General features: G+C 46.6%; 1 protein-coding gene across 1 annotated transcript; it reads right to left on the reverse strand.

Moving 5' to 3' along the window:
- Nucleotides 1–4,882: 4,882 nt before the first annotated feature.
- Nucleotides 4,883–5,518, reverse strand: RNF222 (ring finger protein 222). Its single transcript, XM_011358941.1, has one exon. It carries the CDS (start codon nucleotides 5,516–5,518, stop codon nucleotides 4,883–4,885), a length of 636 nt encoding a protein of 211 aa, XP_011357243.1.
- Nucleotides 5,519–8,482: the final 2,964 nt, after the last annotated feature.

Consider the following 8,482-nt stretch of genomic DNA (forward strand, 5'->3'; position numbering starts at 1 on the left):
CATCACAACTTTGATTTGGTCGCAAGAGGGGATGAACAAAGCCTCTATCATCGACACCATTTTGCCTGGGCTCCCAACAAATGTTTATTGTCTTTCATGGGCCAGCCCTGAAATAGACACTGGAGCTACACAATGAAATTAGTCAAAGTTTCTGCCTGTAGGAAGCTCTTTGCCTAAAGGGAGAGATAAACAATGAAATCAACAACCACAGGACCCTAGGAAAAGCATTTGCTGAGCTGAGCCTGGTGTCCTTGGTGCTTTTGTGCTTCAGGAACAGAGAGAGCTCTGGGGTCAGGGAAGACTTATGGGGTGAGGTCACCCTTGACTGAGTTTTGAAGAATGTAAAATTAGCTCCATGAGGCAGGTGGGAATAGCCTGAGGGCAGTCATGGGTGTGAAGCAGTGTGACACATTGTCTCCAGGAGCCAGGTCCTTATGGCTGGAGTGCTAGGCGTTCAGAGAGAAGCCCACAGGGCTCTGAGGCCAGTGGAGTTTGATTTGGATACTGAGAGCCAAAGGCTCCTGTCTTTCTACCTTGCCTTCCTTTCTGGTCTTCACATTCTCACCCCCTTCTCTTCTTACTGCCCTTACTTGTTTCCTTAACCCCCCTCTTTTTCAGGTCTCCCTGTTATCTTCCTCTCTTCCCACACAAAGGCTGTCTCTGTTTCTTCAGCCCAGCCACCCCATTATTTTTCTGCTGTCAACCTTCCCTCTGAGGCCTCCTTATCTCTCCTCCTTCATCGAACACTGAGTCATCAAAATTAAACCTCAGCCCACCATTTGGATATCATAACCACTTTGTACAGTATGAAGATTACTGGGGTACAAATTGTACACACAGATGCAAAATTACTGGTAGCTTAGTTATAGAGTCAGTTTATCTTTGCAAGTGTGTGTTGGATATCTTGGCTCTACCCTGCCTGATCCTCTGGCCACCTAGCCTGGCTGCCCTTTCTCTCTCTCTCTCCTTACATTCCTTTTACATGATTAGAAAAACTGGCTCTTTTGAATCCTATTGACCCAGAGCCCACCAGCAGCGTATGGATCCTTTGTTCAGTCGGCCTACATACACTGTGCAAGTATATATTAGAGGTAAAGGCTATTGTGGGATGTTAAACAAAAATTTTAACTTCCAAAGCTGAATGTCTTTTTTAAAAGAAAGGGTTTATTGGGCTATTGCTAGCAAGAGAAAGACCAGGTCCTGGGTCATGAAATCTAAACCACCAGCAACGATGCCAGATGGACAAGCCAACATGTCCACCGTCCTGGAGTCAGTGGCCTTTTTTATACATCAAGTAATGGGGGGAGAGATGTAAGTTGTTTTAAAAGAATTCACATTGGCTACAAATAAGGATAAGGTGAAATGGGGGTAACAGCCTGAAAAGTTTATGTGTAAGCAAGAAGTGGAGGCTCCTGGGGTGATGCCCACTGGAAATAACCACCTGGGAGTTAATTCAAAGTCCCAGCATACACTCCGGAATGTAAGCAGTCTTTTGCTGGTTTTGCACTGCAGTTGTTAACTGATTAACTCCTACTTGTATTTTCCTTCCACCCTCTGGCCTGCTGTAATATAATTTAGGTCATCTCAGAATTTTCTCCTTATCTGATGAGAAGTGGCTCGTGTCTATGTGTGTAAGTGGGGATGCCTCTGGACAAGGGGAGGAAGAGAAGAGTGAGAATTTATATTTAACCACAGGCCTCCATCTGTCTGTCTGTCTGTTTGTTTACCTGCCTACCTGTCTTTATGGAATGGTATTTTCCTGTAGTGCCCTGACCCGAGGGTGGTTACTTAAAGCAAAAGATTTTATTTGAGAAAGGGAAGGAAAGGTAGAGAAGAATCAAAACAAGCATGTAAAATGATGGGGCCCAAAGAAATCCATAGGAACGTAGAAACACTGAGAATGTTAAACTTTTTGCTTTCCTTCCTGGGGTTCCTGTTAAGCATAAAATGTCACACCTCTAACCAGACAAACCAGCCCCACTGAGCCAGTAGCTGACACTCTCGAACCACAGGATAAGCAGTCTGTCAGCTTGTGAATGTTCTTGGGCCAGCTCCTCACGGGGCAGTAGGTATGTACACTGAAGATATCTTTAGCTTCTATGTAATTTTTCAATTTAATTTTTGAATACGTACTATGTTTATTTGGTTTAAAAATCAAAAAGTGTCAAAGGGAAAGGGAAAATTCTCCCTCTCATTTCATTATTTTCTCACCCCCTTCCACAGTTAATCACTGTTATTTGTGTGTGTGTGTGTGTATTTCCCCCAATTTCTTTAAGGAAATAAAAATGTAAATTCTTATTCCCCCACTTTCTACACAAATTGTAGTATGTGATACCAGTGTTCCACACCTTGCTTTTCCCCATTGGCCATTGTATCTTGGAGTCTTTCCGTGTTGGTGCATAGACTCCTGCCTTGTTCTTTTTACAGCTGCACGGTAGTCCCTGCATCTTACGTTATACAACCAGTTCCCCATTCATTGGCATGTAGAGTTTCCCCAAGCCTTTGTTATTATGAACAATGCTGCACTTACGTAACACTGTACATATGTCATAGGCAAGTATATGTGTAAGGTACATTTCTAGAACAGGAATTGCTGGGGAAAGTGGAAATTTTGATAGATACTGTCAAATTTCCTTTCCTAGAGGTTTACCAATATACATTCCCACCTCTTCATCTACTTCCCTTTAGCTCTGGCAGTGGAGTGGGTTTTGAAACTTTCATGGTTTAACAAGCTAATAGGTGAAAAATGGCATGTCAGCAGAATTTTCATTTTCATTTCCTTCAAAGAAGTGGCTGAATAAATATTTAAGAGCCATTTGCATTTGTATTTTCAAACTGTCTTTTTCATCTAAAGTGAATTATCTTAAAAGTCCAAGCTCAGAGCTTCCCACATGCATTTGTAATGTCTCTGGAATCTTTGAGAAAATACATACTTTTATTTAAAAAATAGCTTTTGACATTCTTTGATAATAAAAGAATTGCTATCTACAATTCACCTCTGAACAATATGAAAACACTACAGGTATTTTGAAATTAACTTCTGGCAAACACAACAGAATCTGAAAAGAATAAAATCAGGTCCCCAGAAATCCATGACACTATTGAAAGGCTCATTAGAGCCTTTGTAAATGTAACATTTTCATTCCTATAATAAATATTTTCCCCATGAATCCATCTGTATCCCCCTCCCAAACAGCACCTATCCTCTTCCCTAGTCTTGAGAAGAGCATAAAGAAGCCTATACGTGCTTTAAATCAACTCTCCCTGTGTCCCCTGTAGTGTGGATCCCATTCCCCAGCAGTCCCCAAATGACCACTACTTCAGGCATTTGGGAACTAGATAAGAGGCAGAGCACTATGCATTTCCCCACAGATAGCAAACTGCTGAGAGATGCTCAGCTGTTAGCTGGGCTGCAAACAACTACCTCTTTGAGAGAATAGTTGAACATTTTATTTTGTTGTTTTCAATCCTAAAATTAATTTAAGATTATGGCCCACAGACTTATGGACCTTTAATAAACAGAAAGTGGCAGTTCTCAAATGACTTTCTCCCTAGTGGTCCTCATCAAGGACCCCCAGGACAGTCCTGGGTGGGGGTCCCCAGGTAAAGAGGCCCTGGCCAGTGGCCAACAGCACCTGGATTTCAGGATTTGTTGAGACAGTAGCATTCTGACGAGCACAGCTGTTTTCTTCCCCACCCTTCCTCACCCAGCCCAGACTGGGAATCCACCTTCTAAACTGGCCCAGCTGGTGTGGCCTCTAATGAGTGGTTGGGTCATAAGGAGGACTTGGGCTGGGAGAGAAGCTGGAGCCCCCAGGGGTTAATTTGCCCACATAGTTTTCAGCTGACTCAAGTCTCGGCCATCAGGCTTCCCCTGCTCTCCCTGCCTCCCAGTCCATCCATGAGAACTCAAGACTCAAAATTTGGACTATTCCTTGGGCCTGGGAAGCTTGGGGAAGACCTCTGATTCTGTTTGTGGGCCAGTCTGCTGGCCTCAGCCTCCGTCAACAAACCCGTTTCCCGATGTGGCCTCAGCTCCCCATGAAGACCTTTTTCTGTTAAGTAGCCTCTTAGATCAGCTACTTCCTTAGGGAAAACCTTCTGGCTGGCGATTTGGGGGTGGGAAGGTACACGTTGGCCCAGCTGCGAGGGTCATGGATGGGTTCTGAGATATCGGAAAGCACATGTGCCTTCAGCCACTGTGCCACCCCTCCTGTTTGTTCCTGAGAGAAAACTAGAGAACCCTGGGTGGGAATTCTGACCCAGAAGAGTCCTGCCATTGGGACCCCATCTAGCAGAATTCCTTGTCTCCACAAGAGAGCCCCATCTGGCTTCAAGTAGGTCACCTGGCAGATAAAGGCTACACCTCAGGGTTGGTGACCCCACAGGAAGGAGTAACCACCCATCTTCCCATCTTGCTCAGTTCTAGCCTAGAGAAAGGGGAAAATATCTGCTGAAGATACACAGGGGTGGGAGGATGGCACAGCTGTTGTTTCTGAGGAGGGGCTTCCATCACATTTTCCACCCTGGCCTAGAACCTGGAGTTTCCAGTTCAGTCCAGAGCTCAGTTCCTCAGCTCAGCTCTAGCCTTTGAGATCATTAGCCCCCAGCCTCCTTGTCATGCCTGAGCCTCTGCCGGGAGCAAGGAGCTAGAGGTGACGAGATGCCACCATACTTTCAGTCAGCACCATCCTAATGCCATCTCTCTGTCCCAGGCCTCCCCTCTGCCCACTTGCCCTTCAGGGCTTGGTTGGATCAGCTCTGCTATGGGGGCCCTCTGGCCGCTTCCAGGCCATGGCCAGTCTGGCAGGGTGGAGTGGCACAGCTTCCAGGGCAGCTCTCTGGCCAGGCCACGCTAGGCAGCCTCTACAGATGCCACCACTCATGCCTTCTTCCTCACCAGCAGCACCCAGGGCAAGATGGCAGCTACCACAGCCACCACAGCGATGAGGGTGATGAGCAGGAGGGCCCGGGAGCGGCAGCAGAATGACCGGGTGGAGCTGGGTGCCGGGGATGCCTCAGAGAGCTCTGCCAGGCTGCGCCGCGGCAGGACACTGTCCTGTTCCCCCAGAGGCATCCCATGGCGGCTGATGATGAAGATCTGTGGCTCCCGGGGCAGGCTGGGCAGCAGGTCCAAGGGGAGCTGGCCACTCTGACTTGGGGATGGTCTCCAGACAGGTTGGGAGATGGCCAGGGGGTTTGTGTGGCCCAGGGTGTCTGATGGTGGCCCAGAGGGCAGGCCCATTGGCACAGTCAGGGTCTGGGAGCTCTTGTCCAGCATGGAGGGCCAGCGGGAGCTCTTTTTGCTGAGGAAGGTGACGTAACGGCAGATGGGGCAGACAATGGTCCTCTGGACCTGCCCGTCCACGCGGGTGGAGAGTAGGTACTTGACTAGGCAGTCATGGCAGAACACATGGCCACAGCTCAGCGTCCGGCTGGCGCCCTCCAGATCACGGAACTTCTCATAGCACACGGGGCACTCGCTGCCGGAGCTGTCCTTACTCTCCCCTTCTGACATGGCCTCTCTGGGAAGGCGGGGCCTTAGCTGTGGGAAGGAAGGGCTGTGAGCATCAGTGCCTTTTTCCTCCTTTGCTCCCCTCCCTAACTCCCTCCACCTTTGCCTCCTTCTTCCCTTTCTTCTTGTCTCCTGTTCTCTATTTTTCCCTCTTACCCTTCCCTCTTCTGCTGCTCCTCCTCAGTGGCCTACCTGAATTAGAATTAAACTAAGTCATGAGACCCTTAGGAGGAGATGAAGAGGCACTTCTGGAAAGGGGAATTGGGAAACAGATAAGAGAGATCCCAGCCCAGACACATTGGATTCTGGCAGGAGGTGCATGGAGTGTGATAAAGATATAGCCTCCCTGATACTTCACCTCAACCATGACATGCACACATGATGAGATCACCACCTCACCTCTTCCTGGTTCCTTGCTGGAAATGAAAGCAGGAGGACCCAGTTCCCAGGGAAGCAGGTAGCTGAGCAGATGCTCCCCGAGCCTCAGTCCAGGCCCCAGTGTGGGCCTGTGCCTAAAGTGGCCATTTTCCAGAAAAGCCTCTGCTGCTTCTCAGTCTCCCCACTCGGGGGTCGGCCGATCCATTGCTTTGTATCCAGCCACTGGAGTGAATTCCTCTGTGCTATGTGTGGCTGTAAAGCAATGATTGTTTTGAAAATAAAATGTAGAACTTACACTTCCAAATGCCTGCTGGCCCTCCGTGTAGTCACGTCAGGGAGCTGTGGGCTCATTCCTCCACCTGCCACAGCTCAGTCATTCTTCAGAATCTTCCCAGTGGGCTTCCTGAGGCTGCCAGAGAACCTTCTGATTAATCTCGGTGAAGGCAGATCTTCATCCTTCAAGGATATGTCTGGTATTGTGAAAATGACCAGAAGTCACCAGGAGCCAAGCCTGGTGGGAAAGTAAATGAGTGCTCAAGTGGCATGATACTGTTTTAAATTAAAGATACAGAGTCACCATAAAGTTACAATGTGGATTTTAAACATTATCTGAGAGCAAAGGAGAGGCTCCAAAAATGTTCTCAGCAGAATTGTTGATTAAGTACACAGCTTCCCAAGATGATGACCTTGAAGGGAACCAGCCATTTGGGTATGTGGCAAGGCCTAAGAGTCCTCATTTAAAAGTCCCCAGTATCACAACTGTGTAGTCTAAACTAATCTAGAACAGCCTCCTTAGAAGGAACCATGATCACCTGTTATTGATATATATCCTTCCATCAATGACAAAAGACCCCTGGACATACTGACAGGTAGAATGGACAATTACATAATAGAAACAAGATTAGTTAACAGGAGAACAACTACAGTTTGTCAAATCACAAATCTTTTGGAATATCTCCCCTCTCTTGGTAAAATCTATTTATCAAGTTGAAAATGTTTCATAACTAAGAAGGAGCAAAAATATGTAAAGGTAATTTCTCCACAAAAGCCTGATGAAATTTGGGGGCCTGGGACACTGCAGGCAGCACCAAAACCTGTAAAGGGGTTTTCAAACTTTGGTTTCTGAGGTCAATGTAGCTCCCAGGCTGGGAGTGGAGTTTCAAGTGCTCAGACTCTAGAGTGGGGTTCAAATTCCTGATATGCCTATTATTGTCTGTATAACCTCAGGCAAGTTGTTTAACCTACCAGAGCCTCAGTTTCTCATCTGTAAAATGGGGTCGATAATAATAGTATTACCTTCCTCTCAGAGTTGTTCAGAGTACTAAGTGAGCTAATGTGCGTGAAGAGCCTGGCACAAAATAAGTGCTTGATAAATAATAGGTGTCATAGTCAAGACAGGCCAAATTCTCTCCCCTCTTAGCGTCTGCCTTTACTTCTTTCTCCTTACCAGATGGTCCTTATTATGTAAATGACTGAAAAATCACATACCCCTGACAGAGGGCAGCTCCCCTCAAATTAGAATAACTGAACAAGGTGACAATAGATTAGGTAAGTGATGGGCAGTAGGTAAAAACTAAGATGGTGATGCCAGTGTTTCTCAGCCATTTTTGTTTCATAATGCTTGCAAATGTCTAAACTGAACTGGAGTTATTCTCGGAATGACCGTGATTTTCTTAAGCTAACCAACTGCTAACATGTCCTCCTGTGTTTCATAATTTCCCATAGGCATATAGTGGCAGTTCATTCCATCCATCCATCCTGCTGCATGCTAGGTATTGAGCTAGGCATTGGAGAAAAGTGGTGATCAAGCAAGTCCTTCATGAAATTTTAGAGCTTAGTGGACATTTATAAATTTTCTTGAAAAAGATTTTTAAGAAGGAATAATCAATAGCTTAAATTATTTAGGTAACAGAGAGGTAGGTATCAAGATAGGCAAGAGAATTAAAGCAGATAGATAAGAGAATGATACGGGAAGAAAGGACTTTTGAGGTGATTTAGTTAAATTTAGTTTCATAGGTGAGCAGCCCCATGTCCAGAGAGGAGGAAGTGACTTGTCTGAGGCCACCTGCGACAGTGATGGAGAGGGAGATGGCAAAGGGAGGGGAAAGAGAGAAAGAAAGACAGAGAGAGAGAGAGAGAGAGAGAGAGAAATTCCATAGATGATACAAGACCCCCCAACCCCTGGGCTGTGGACCGGTACTGGTTTGTGGCCTGTTAGGACCTCGGCCGCACAGCGGGAGGTGAGTGGCAGGCAAGCAAGCAAAGCTTCATCTGAATTTGCAGCCACTCCCCAGTGCTAGCATCACTACTTCAGCTCCACCTCAGATCATAGGGCATTAGATTCTTATAGGAGCACTGGTCCCTGGTGCCCAAAAGGCTATTAGAATCAATTGATAGATCGAGTGAGTAGATATTAGCTGACTCAGTAAGCACTATCTTCCTTGAGACGAATAGGGGAGCGGGGAGGAGAGCCTCTATTTTTCATGTGAGTTTGTGGCAAAGTAAGGGATCCACACGATGCAAAAGATATGCCAGTCCTCACTGATGGCTTTTCTGGGCAATCCCTTCTCCTGCCTGTGCTTCAGGAGA

The sequence above is a fragment of the Pteropus vampyrus genome, unplaced genomic scaffold, assembly GCF_000151845.1.
Source record: "Pteropus vampyrus isolate Shadow unplaced genomic scaffold, Pvam_2.0 Scaffold44, whole genome shotgun sequence".
Lineage (NCBI taxonomy): Eukaryota > Metazoa > Chordata > Mammalia > Chiroptera > Pteropodidae > Pteropus > Pteropus vampyrus.